Source organism: Physeter macrocephalus, chromosome 19 (assembly GCF_002837175.3).
Source record: "Physeter macrocephalus isolate SW-GA chromosome 19, ASM283717v5, whole genome shotgun sequence".
NCBI lineage: Eukaryota > Metazoa > Chordata > Mammalia > Artiodactyla > Physeteridae > Physeter > Physeter macrocephalus.
In genome coordinates, this window is record NC_041232.1 from 87,693,258 (window position 1) to 87,705,477 (window position 12,220).

Here is a 12,220-nt window from a genome sequence, read left to right on the forward strand (position 1 = left end):
CAGGGTATATCCCAGTTATGTACTTAGTTTGCTAGGCCACGGCTAAAACGCCTACGTTAGCATACAATTACAGGATACGCCATGTGGACCGTATTTAGGAGACAGGCGTGAGGCTATTTCAGTTTTTGTCTCTCCAACAGTGTTTATCAGTATTAGGTTCTAAGGCCATCTCTGTGAATGAATCGGAAATTGATCATTTCAGTTCAGTCATAAATTGAAGTACAAAATAGCTAATACATAGAGGCCACCTACTTCTCTCTTTTTAGAGTTGATACTTTGTTCTATAAAACCATTCAAGTCAAAGGGAAGACTCAGTATTCCTGGATTATCTATTTCTGAGTTAGGCAGCTTTTATCTCTTTACGTTGAACGGCTACCCTGGTTGTGAGCACAGGGTGGTTCCCTGCCGGACAGTTTCCTGTGGAAGAAACAGGGAAGGCTGCTGGAGCGCTGAGGCCAAGAACTTGGATAAGCTCGTGTGTTGTGAAGACTGTAATGATGGTGTGTGAGCCACTGGGCGAGAGCTTGATTTGAGTCCTGATATATTTGGAAATCTGTAAATAAATATATTATCACCATTAGTATAAAACTATATAAAAATAAAATGATTAAAGGTATTTAAAAATTTTATAGCCTTACCATTCTAATATAAACAGTCATATTATTCTTTTGACTCTTCCCCTTCAAACTGTTTCCCACGTACGTACATACTGGAATAATATAAGCCTCATTTTTTTTCCCCGCTTAAGATATATATTTCCTTAGTATTTTGTATATTGATGCAGCCATATAATTATCAATAGATATTTTTAAGCTAAAACTACTAAGTGCAGCATGTGTAACATACTTTACTTGGCAAACTGTAACTCCTAAGGGACTTTGAAATGAAGGCAAAAGTGTGTGTGTGTCTGCAGAAACAGAGAATGGCCGTGTGCTGGCTTCAGAGTATGGAGTAGACAAACACCTTTAATCAAGGGCTGTCTGTGGAGCTCCTGCATTTCAAGACCCAGTTTAAGTACCATCATTTGGAAGGCTTCCTTGTATTCCCTTTTCATTGATATCATTGCACTTCTGCCTGCCTTTATATTTGCCCTCGGGGCTCTATTTTGTCTTCGTTGTGTGCTCGTTTAGCTCTCACATGAAACCAGAAACTACTTAGGTGAATGGCTGTCTTACTTCTTCTCATAGCTCCAGTTTCTAATACAGGGCTTGGTGTATATTCAGATACCAAATACACATCTGAATGAATTGAAGAACTCTCCTATTTACAGATGATATATCTAAGGCACAGTTAAAAGAAACACCAGTTTATAATCCTAAAGTGAATTGTTTCTTGAGGAATAGCACCCCACCTGTGTGGACAGGTAGGGTTGCTTCTGTGTTTTAGCTATTGTGAATAATGCTGCTATGAATATGGGAATACAGATGTATCTTTGAGACCCTCCTTTTAGTTCTTTCAAGTATATACCCAGAAGTGGAATTTCTGGATCATACGATAATTCTGTTTTCAATTTTTGCGGAACTGCCAAAAGCAGTTCCACAGCAGTTATACTATTTTACATTCTCACCAGCAGTGAACAGAGGGTCCAGTTTCTCCACATCCTCACCAGAACTTGTTGTTTTCTGATTTTCTGATAGTAGCCATGTTACTGGGTTTGAGAAGTTACCTCATTTTGGTTTTGATTTGCACTTTACTAGTGATTAGCAATGTTGAGCATCTTTTCATGTTCTTTATGGCCATTTGTATACCTTCTTTGGAGAAATGTCTGTTCAAGTCCTTTGCCCATTTTCAAATTGGGTTGTTTGGGTTTTTTGTTGAGTTTTAGGAGTTCTCCATATATTCTGGATATTAATTCCTTCTCAGGGACTTGATTTGTACGTATTTTCTTCCATTCTGTGAGTTGCCTTTTACTCTGTTGATAGTGCCTTTGAAGCACAAAATTTGTTGATCTTCATGAAGTCCAGTTTGTTTATTTTTTCCTTTGTTACTTGTGACTTTGCTGTCATATCCAAAAAATCATTGCAAAACCTAATATCACGAAGCTTTTGTCCTATGTTTTCTTCTGAGTGTTTTATTATTGTAAGTCTTGCATTTAGATCTTTGATCCTTTTTGAGTTATTTTTGTATATATTGTTAGGGAAGGGTAACTTCATCCTTTGCATATGGATATCCAGTTTTGTCAGCATCATTTGTTGAAAAGATTGTCCTTTCCCCATTGGGTGGTCTTGGCACCCTTGTCAAAACGTTTAACCTTATATGCGAGGTTTTTTCCCTGGGCTCTCCACTTTATTCCGTTGGTCTATATGTCTGTCTTTAGGCAGCACTATACTGTTTTGATTACTGTAACTTTGTATTACATTTTCAAATCAAGAAGTATGAGCCCTCCAGTATAGTTTTTCTTTTTCGAGATTGTTTTGAATATTTCAGGTCCCTTGATATTCCAATGAATCTTAGGATGGATTTTTCTATTCCTGGAAAAAATGTCATTGGGATTTTGGTAAGAGATTGCATTGAATCTGTAAATCACTTTGGGTAATACTGACATATGAACAATATTCAGTCTTCCAATCCATGAACATGGGATGCGTTTCCATTTATTTATGTCTTTTTTACTTTCTTTTGGAAATATTTTGTAGTTTTCATTGTACAAATCTTTCACTTCCTTGGTTAAATTAATTCCTAAATATTTTATTGTTTTTGATGCTATTATAAGTGGAATTGTTTCTGTAATTTCTTTTTCAGATCGTTCATATATAGAAACGCAACTGATTTTTGCATGATGAGTTTGTATTCTGCTACTTTGCTGAATTCATTTATTAGATCCAACCATTTTTTTGTGAACTCTTTAGGATTTTCTACATATACGATCATAACATCTGCAAACAGAGATAATTTTACATCTTCCTTTCCAAATTGTGCCTCTTATTTCTCTTTCCTGTATAACTGCTCTGGCTAGAACTTTCAGTATTATATAGTATGTTGAATAGTTGTGGTGAAAGCAGACATTCTGATCTTAGAGGAAAAGGTTTTAGTGTTTCACCATTTGGTATCATGTACACAGTGGGTTTTTCATATATGGCTTTTATTATGTGGAGGTAGTTAGTTCCCTTCTATTCCTAGTGTGCTGAATGTTTTTTATCATAAAAGGGTGTTGAATTTTGGCAAATGCATTTTCTGCATCAATTGAGATGATCGTGTGGGGTTTTTCTCTTCATTCTGTTAATGTGATGTATTTTGTTGATTGATATATATGTTGAACCATCGTTACATTTCAGGAATAAATCTCACTTGGTCACAGAGTTTAATCCTTTTAATATGCTGCTGAATTTTTTTTGGTATTTTGTACAGGATTTTTGCATCATAGTTCATAGAAGATATTGGTCTGTAGTTTACTTTTCTAGTAGTCTCTTAGTCTGGCTTTGATATGAGGGTTGTGCTGGCCTAACAGAGTGAGTTAGGAAGTGTCCTTCCTCTTCAATTTTTTGGAATAGTTTGAGAAAGATTAATCTTTAAATTTTTGGTAGATTTCACCAGTGAAGTCATCAGATCTAGGGCTTTTCTTTGTCAGGAGATTTTTGAGTATTGATTTAATCTCGATGAGGTATAGGTCTGTTTAGTTTTTTTTATTTCTCCATGATTAGTCTTGGTAGATTTTGTGTTTTTTAGGAATTTGTCCGTGTCACCTAGGTTTTCCTGTTTGTTGGCGTATGGTTGTTCATAATACTCTCTTATAATCCTTTTAATTTTTTTAGAATCATAGTAATATCCCTACTTTCATTTCTGATTTTAGTAATTTGAGTCTTCCTTTTTTTCTTAGTCCATCTAGCCAAAGGTTTTTCAATTTTGTTGATCTTTTTGAAGAAGTAACTTTCATATTTATTAATTTTTCCTGTTCTTTATTTTGGTTATCTCTGCTCTGTTCTTTATTTTTACCTTCCTCCTGCTAACTTTGGGTTTAGTTTGTTCTTCTTTTTCTAGTTCCTTAAGTTTTAAAGTTAGGTTGTTGATTTGAGATCTTTCCTGTTTTGGAATTTAAACAATTATAATTTGTTATAAATTATATAACTATATAAGTTATAAATTTCCCCCTTAGCACCACTTATGCTGCATCCCATGGGTATTTATAAGTTATATTTTCCTTGTCATTTGTCTCTAAGTATTTTCTAATTTCCCTTTTCACTGTAATTCATTGTTTTTTTTTTAACATCTTTGTTGGAGTATAATTGCTTTACAATGGTGTGTTAGTTTCTGCTATATGACAAAGTGAATTAGCATTTTGGCAAATGCATTTTCTGCATCAATTGAGATGATCGTGTGGGGTTTTTCTCTTCATTCTGTTAATGTGATGTATTTTGTTGATTGATATATATGTTGAACCATCGTTACATTTCAGGAATAAATCTCACTTGGTCACAGAGTTTAATCCTTTTAATATGCTGCTGAATTTTTTTTGGTATTTTGTACAGGATTTTTGCATCATAGTTCATAGAAGATATTGGTCTGTAGTTTACTTTTCTAGTAGTCTCTTAGTCTGGCTTTGATATGAGGGTTGTGCTGGCCTAACAGAGTGAGTTAGGAAGTGTCCTTCCTCTTCAATTTTTTGGAATAGTTTGAGAAAGATTAATCTTTAAATTTTTGGTAGATTTCACCAGTGAAGTCATCAGATCTAGGGCTTTTCTTTGTCAGGAGATTTTTGAGTATTGATTTAATCTCGATGAGGTATAGGTCTGTTTAGTTTTTTTTATTTCTCCATGATTAGTCTTGGTAGATTTTGTGTTTTTTAGGAATTTGTCCGTGTCACCTAGGTTTTCCTGTTTGTTGGCGTATGGTTGTTCATAATACTCTCTTATAATCCTTTTAATTTTTTTAGAATCATAGTAATATCCCTACTTTCATTTCTGATTTTAGTAATTTGAGTCTTCCTTTTTTTCTTAGTCCATCTAGCCAAAGGTTTTTCAATTTTGTTGATCTTTTTGAAGAAGTAACTTTCATATTTATTAATTTTTCCTGTTCTTTATTTTGGTTATCTCTGCTCTGTTCTTTATTTTTACCTTCCTCCTGCTAACTTTGGGTTTAGTTTGTTCTTCTTTTTCTAGTTCCTTAAGTTTTAAAGTTAGGTTGTTGATTTGAGATCTTTCCTGTTTTGGAATTTAAACAATTATAATTTGTTATAAATTATATAACTATATAAGTTATAAATTTCCCCCTTAGCACCACTTATGCTGCATCCCATGGGTATTTATAAGTTATATTTTCCTTGTCATTTGTCTCTAAGTATTTTCTAATTTCCCTTTTCACTGTAATTCATTGTTTTTTTTTTAACATCTTTGTTGGAGTATAATTGCTTTACAATGGTGTGTTAGTTTCTGCTATATGACAAAGTGAATTAGCTATACATATACATGTATCCCCATATCTCCTCCCTCTTGCGTCTCCCTCCCACCCTCCCAATCCCACCTCTCTAGGTGGTCACAAAGCACCGAGCTGATCTCCCTGTGCTATGCGGCTGTTTCCCATTATCTACCTGTTTTACATTTGGTAGTATATATAAGTCCATGCCACTCTCTCACTTCATCCCAGCTTACCCTCACCCCTCCCTAATTCATTGTTTTTTAAAAAGAATGTTTGATTTCCACAATTTTGTGAATTTTCTATTATTAATTTCTAACTGCATCTTGTCACGGTTGGAGTAGATATAGATGGTTTGTACGATATCTATTTTTTAAAATCTATTGAGACTTAATTTGTGGCCTAACATAAAGTGTATTTTAGAAAATACCTCATATGCACTTGAGAAAAATGTGTATGCTGTTGTTGTGTGGAGTGTTCTATATATGTCTGTTAGATCTAGTTGGCTTATTGTGTTAAGTTCTCTATTTCCTTACTTCAGTCTGGTTGTTCTACCCATAACTGTGAGTGGGATATAAAAGTCTTCAACTATTTCTCCCTTCAAGTCTGTCAATTGTTGCTTCATATATTGTCTTTCATTAGGAGCATAATAGTGTATAATTATATCTTTTTGCCTTATTGAACATTTAATTAATACATAATGTCTCTTGTGATCCTTTTTGATTTAACATCTGTTTTTTCTGACATTAGTATAGCCACCCCTGCTCTCTTTTGCTCACTATTTTCAGGGAATATCTTTTCCCATACTTTAACTTTCAGCTTCTTTGTGTCTTTGGATCTAAAGTGAGTTTCTTATAGATAGCATATAGTTGGATCATTTGTTTTTATCCATTCTGCCAATATCTGTCTTGTGATTGGTGAGTTTAATCCATTTATATTTGAAGTAATTCGTGATAAGGAGCAATTTACTTCTGTCATTGTACTATTTGTTTTCTATATGGCCTATAGTTTTATTGTCTCGCATTTCCTGCATTACTGTCTTGTATTGTGTTTCATTCTTTTTTTTTTTTATAGTGAAATGTTTAAATTTCTTTCTCATTTCCTTTTGAGTATATTCTGTAGCTGTTTTCTTTTTGGTTACCATGGGGATTACATTTAACACCCTGAAGTTATAACACTCTAATTTGAATTTACACCAACTTAAGTTCAATAACATATTAAAACTCTGCTCCTTTACAGCTCTTTCCTCACCTCTTTCAGTTGTAGTTGTCACAAAATTGTATCTTTATATATTGTGTTCTAAAAATATAAACTAATAATTCTTTTAAATGCGTGAGTGTCTTAAATTATGTAGAAATAAGATTTGGAGTTACAAACCAAAGTTACAATAATACTAGCTTTTAGAATAATAACTTGCTTTTTTTCTCTAAATATATTAGTCTCTTAAATCATGTAGAGAAGAAAGAGTGCAGTTACAAACCATTGTTACAATAATATTTACTTTTTTTTTTTTTTTTTTTTTTTTTTGCGGTACGCGGGCCTCTCACTGTTGTGGCCTCTCCCGTTGCGGAGCACAGGCTCCAGACGCACAGGCTCAGTGGCCATGGCTCACGGGCCCAGCCGCTCCACAGCATGTGGGATCCTCCCGGCCCGGGGCACGAACCCGCGTCCCCTGCATCGGCAGGCAGACTCTCAACCACTGCGCCACCAGGGAAGCCCTCAATAATATTTACTTTTATAATTATTCATCTTCATTGAGATCTTTAATTCTCCATGTGGTTTTGAAGACTGTCTAGTGTCCTTTTATTTCAGTCTTCAGGACTCCCTTGAGCAGCACTTCTTGCAGGGAAGGTCCAGTGGTCACCAGCTCCCCTCAGCTTCTCCCCCGCTCCCCAATTTGGCTAAGCATGCATTTTTTAAAAAATTGTTATTGGAGTATAGTTGATTTACAGTGTTCCTTCAGCTTTTGTTTATCTGGGAATGTCTTGATTTCTCCCTCACTTTTGAAGGACAGTTTTGCTGGATATAAGATTCTTGGTTGACAGTTATTTTTCTTTTAGCACTTTGTCTATACCAGTGCACTGCCTTCTGGCCTTGATAGTTTCTGATGAGAAATCTGCTAATCATTTTATTGAGGATCACTTGCATGTGAGGATTCATTCACTTCTTTCTTGCTATATAAGATTCTTTCTTTGTCTTTGTCTTTTGAAAGTTTGATTATAATGTGTCTTGGTGTGGGTCTCTTTCGGTTCTTACATGGATTTGATTGAGCTTCTTGAATACTTACATTCATGTCTTTCATGAACTTTGGGGGATTTCAGCCATTATTTCTTCAAATAGTCTCTCTGCCCCTTTATCTCTCTCTTCTTCTGGGATTTCCACAATGAGTATACTTGTTCGCTTTTTTGTGTCCTGCAGATCCCTTAGGCCCTTTCAACTTTCTTCAGTCTTTTTTCTTTCTCAGCCTCAGTAATTTCCATTGTCCTACCTTCAAGTTCACTGATTCTTTCTTCTGTCTGCTCAAAACTGCCTTGAATCCCTTTAGTGAATTTTTCATTTTGCTCATCGTACTTTTCAGCTCTTGAATTTCTTTTGGTTTCTGTTTGGGTTTTCTATTTCTTCATTCACATTTCCACTTTGTTCATACGTTGTTTTCTTGACTCTCTCCACATCTTTATGTTTTTGAACATCTTTAATATTTTTCTTTTAAAATCTTTGTCTAATATAACTGCCATCAGATCTTTTTCAGGGATAGTTGCTGTTGATTTATATTTTTCCTTTGAACGGACCATACTTTTCTTTTGGTTTTTATGCCTTGTTATTTTTTTGTTGAACACAGTACATTTGAATATAATAATGTGGTAACTCCAGAAGTCAAAACCAGGGTTTGTTGGGTTTTTGTCATTGCTTTTGTTTATTTATTTATTTTTTGACTGTGGTAGGCTCTCTCTCTGCTGAGGATCAGCCTGAGGTATAAACCTCAGGCTTATGTATTTTATGAGCCTTTCCTTGGGCATGTGCCATCATTTTCTGTTTTTTCATGTATATGCCGTTGTTTTTGAATGTCCTAGTCTTTAATATCTGTCTTCCAAAAGGGGAAAAAGAGAAAAACAAAGGGGGTGGATAAACGGGGCACTCGCCCTTGAAATCCACTTGGTGGGGGAGGGGTTTCCAACAAGGGGGGAGGTATGACAACAATGGCCACCTGCTTCTTTGGCTGCATCTCTGCCATCAGAAGCAGCATCAGAGCACAGATTCCTGATATTGGAGGTCAAGGTCCTTTTGGTGCACCCTGGCTGGCTTCTGCAAGCTGCTCCAGAAACACGTGTATGGCCTCCTGCCATGTGGCTGAGGGTGGGATGGGTAGCTGCTATGTGCTAAGACCTGAAAGTCACCACAGTTGACTGCAGTAACCATCCAGTGCTTCCCCTGGAATTTGTAAGCCTTCACCAGCTCTGGATTCCAAATTATTACATCAGACAGATTCTGTCCCTGCAGTTGTGGTCCAGGTTGGGGGCCATTCCTGGTGCTTCTTGCTCCGCCATCATCCCAGAATCCTCTGTGAAAATTCCTGTCTTTTACCCCTATTTTTCACTGCCTTTTCACTGCTTGTTAGCTGGATCCAGCTGGTGGCCTTGTTTTTAACACTGTGGATATCTGAAGTACGAGTAATAAAAAAGTTGCTAATTTGCTTTTTTCTTACTTTTCTCTCCTTGAACAGGAAGATAGTGATCCACCCATTCATGAAAGCCTCAGCATAGAAAATACCTTGTGGGCAAGCACTGTTGTTGCATCAGGTGAGAAATAAGCTCTATTTTTAACATGAATTCTCACATATAGGAGATGCTTTGTGTTTTTAAGTGACTCCAAACAAATGTTTGTCAAAGTGCTTTGCACCACAGGGACCTTATTAAACATATACTCCTGTTCAGTGGACACGGACCAGGCCTGAGAGTCTGCACCTCACACAAGCCCGGGGCGAGGCTTGCGCTGCTGCTCATCACACTTTGAGGAGCTATAGGCTGAAGCAGCTGAGGAGGGTGCACCCTTGTGTAGCAGGGCAGGGGGCATTTTGCTAGTTTGACATCTGTTTCATGACAGACTTGTCAGTGTGCTTTAAAGACAGGTGGCACAGCAGAACCGGGGGAGCAAACAGTGACTTCAGAGGGCCCTGACCACTTCCCATTCATCTAACAGCTGAGGAGGTCGGTGTGGTCGCTTGTCTTTGGGGGAGAGAAGTATTAGACGAGACAGGGACCTTAGGAGGTAGATTGGGTTGGGCCTTTAGGGGCCATGATGAAGGTTCTTTTAAGTAAAATTGGAGTATGTTGGAATATTTCTGGTGGTTGAACACGGAGGCCACTTAAATATACATTTTGTAAAGTAAATTTCTCTGAGAGGCGCTGAAAATCTAAGTGATTATCAGCTTTTCAGAAAGTGGTTGACCTTGTGAATGGTACCAGGAGGTAGCAGCAGGGAGCGTTAAGGATGCTGGTGGGATAGGATGTGGGGAAGCACTCAAGGGAGGAATGTCTGTCTCGGCATCTGTCACCAGTGCTGGCAACCCTCCCCTTAGAGAGCACAGTCCTCCTTCTGGGGTTGAGTATGGGATCTCCGCTCCAGACCTGGCGCTGGTGATACAGTGTGGGACAGCTTATGGTGAGAAAGAAGTGAAGAAAATGAGCCAAAGGGAATTCCCTGGTGGCCTAGTGGTTAGGACTCGACGCACCAGGTTCATTCCCTGGTCGGGGAACTAAGGTTCTGTGAGCCACGTGGTGCAGCCAAAAATAAAAAGAAAGAAGAAGAAAGAAATCATTTGAGCTATGCTGAGTATCTCAGAAAAGTGCAGGGTGTCTTGAAAACAAAGAAGTGAAAACCTTACCCGGTCAGGGTCTGGAAGAGGCTTCCCTGAAGAAGAAACACGTGAACTATATTTTAAACCACACAGACGTGCCTAGGTGAGGTGGACACTGGGGATACGTGGCGGCACTGACGTCGCAGCACTGACTGTGCGCAAAGGCCTCATGCTGAGGGGCACAGCAGGCAGAAGACGGTTCCGAGGGCCGTGTGCCTGGCACGTGGAGCAGGAGGAGCTCAGATCCATGCAGGGCACTTCTGCGTTTGTGTTAAGATGGGGCCTGGGTACACAGAAGTGTCAGGCAGCTCCTAGAGGAGAACACGTGTCCCCTTTAGAGGACAGGGAATGAACAAAGTTTATTTATTTATTTGAATTTTTGAATTTTATTTTATTTATTTTTTATACAGCAGGTTCTTATAAGTTATCTATTTTATACATATTACTGTCTACATGTCAATCCCAATCTCCCAATTCATCCCACCACCGTCCCCCTGCCACTTCCCCCCTTGGTGTCCATACATTTGTTCTCTACATCTGTGTCTCTATTTCTGCCCTGCAAAACCTCATTGTAGTCTTGATTTGCATTTCTCTAATAATTAGTGATGTTGAGCAGCTTTTCATGTGCGTCTTGGCCATCTGTATGTCTTCGTTGGAGAAATGTCTATTTAGGTCTTCTGCCCATTTTTTGAATGGGTTGTTTGTTTTTTTAATATTGAGCTGCATGAGCTGTTTATATATTTTGGAGATTAATCCTTTGTTGATTCGTTTGCAAATATTTTCTCCCATTCTGAGAATTGTCTTTTTGTCTTGCTTATAGTTTCCTTTCCTTTGCAAAAGGTTTTAAGTTTCATTAGGTCCCATTTGTTTATTTTTGTTTTTATTTCCATTACTCTCCACTTATTGAAGAGACTGTCTTTTCTCCATTGTATATCCTTGCCTCCTTTGTCATACATCGGTTGACCATAGGTGTGTGGGTTTATCTCTGGGCTTTCTGTCCTGTTCCATTGATCTACATTTCTGTTTTTGTGCCAGTACCATATTTTCTTGATTACTGTAGGTTTGCAGTATAGTCTGAAGCCAGGGAGTCTGACTCCTCCAGCTCCGTTTTTTTCCCTCAAGAATGCTTTGGCTATTTGGGGTCTTTTGTGTCTCCATACAAATTTTAAGGGTTTTTTGTTCTAGTTCTGTAAAACAATGCCACTGGTAATTTGATAGGGATTGCATTGAATCTGTAGATTTCTTTGGGTAGTAGAGTCATTTTCACAATATTGATTCTTCCAATCCAAGAACATGGTATATCTGTTTGTGTCATCTTTGATTTCTTTCATCAGTGTCTTATAGTTTCTGAGTACAGGTCTTTTACCTCCTTAGGTAGGTTTATTCCTAGGTATTTTATTATTTTTGTTGCAAAGGTGAATGGGATTGTTTCCTTTATTTCTCTTTGTGATCTTTCATTGCTAGTATATAAGAATGCAAGAGATTTCTGTGCATTAATTTTGTATCCTGCAACTTTACCAAATTCATTGATTAGCTCTAGTAGTTTTCTGGTGGCATCTTTAGGATTCTCTATGTATAGTATCATGTCATCTGCAAACAGCGACAGTTTTACTTTTTCTTTTCCAATTTGTATTCCTTTTATTTCTTTTTCTTCTCTGATTGCCATGGTTAGGACTTCCAAAACTATGTTGAATAATAGTGGTAAGAGTGGACATCCTTGTCTTTTTCCTGATCTTAGAGGGAATGCTTTAGTTTTTCCACCATTGAGAATGTTTGCTGTGGGTTTGTTGTATATGGCCTTTATTATGTTGAGGTAGGTTCCCTCTTTGCCCACTTTCTGGAGAGTTTTTATCATAAATGGGTGTTGAATTTTGTCAAAAGCTTTCTCTGCATCTGTTGAGATGATCATATGGTTTTTCTTCCTCAATTTGTTAATATGGTGTATCACATTGATTGATTTGCATATATTGAAGAATCCTTGCATCCCTGGGATAAATCCCACTTGATCATGGTTTA

At 37.3% G+C, this 12,220-nt stretch overlaps 1 protein-coding gene across 15 annotated transcripts in view; it reads left to right on the top strand.

Moving 5' to 3' along the window:
- ATP9B (ATPase phospholipid transporting 9B (putative)) overlaps window positions 1-12,220 on the top strand; it is a 224,623-nt gene that overhangs the window by 97,111 nt on the left and 115,292 nt on the right. For 13 of the 15 annotated variants that reach the window (XR_008615993.1, XR_008615992.1, XR_008615994.1 and 10 more), the window contains one exon: window positions 9,071-9,146. The exons of 1 other annotated variant lie outside the window; for it this stretch is intronic. Coding sequence is in view for 10 of the 14 variants with exons in the window: in XM_055080638.1 (XP_054936613.1) it covers window positions 9,071-9,146 (76 nt within the window). In the remaining 4 variants the exon portion in view is untranslated. Of the gene's footprint in view, window positions 1-9,070; window positions 9,147-12,220 lie in introns of those variants that run through there. One more of the 15 variants, XM_055080644.1, reaches the window with a different exon arrangement.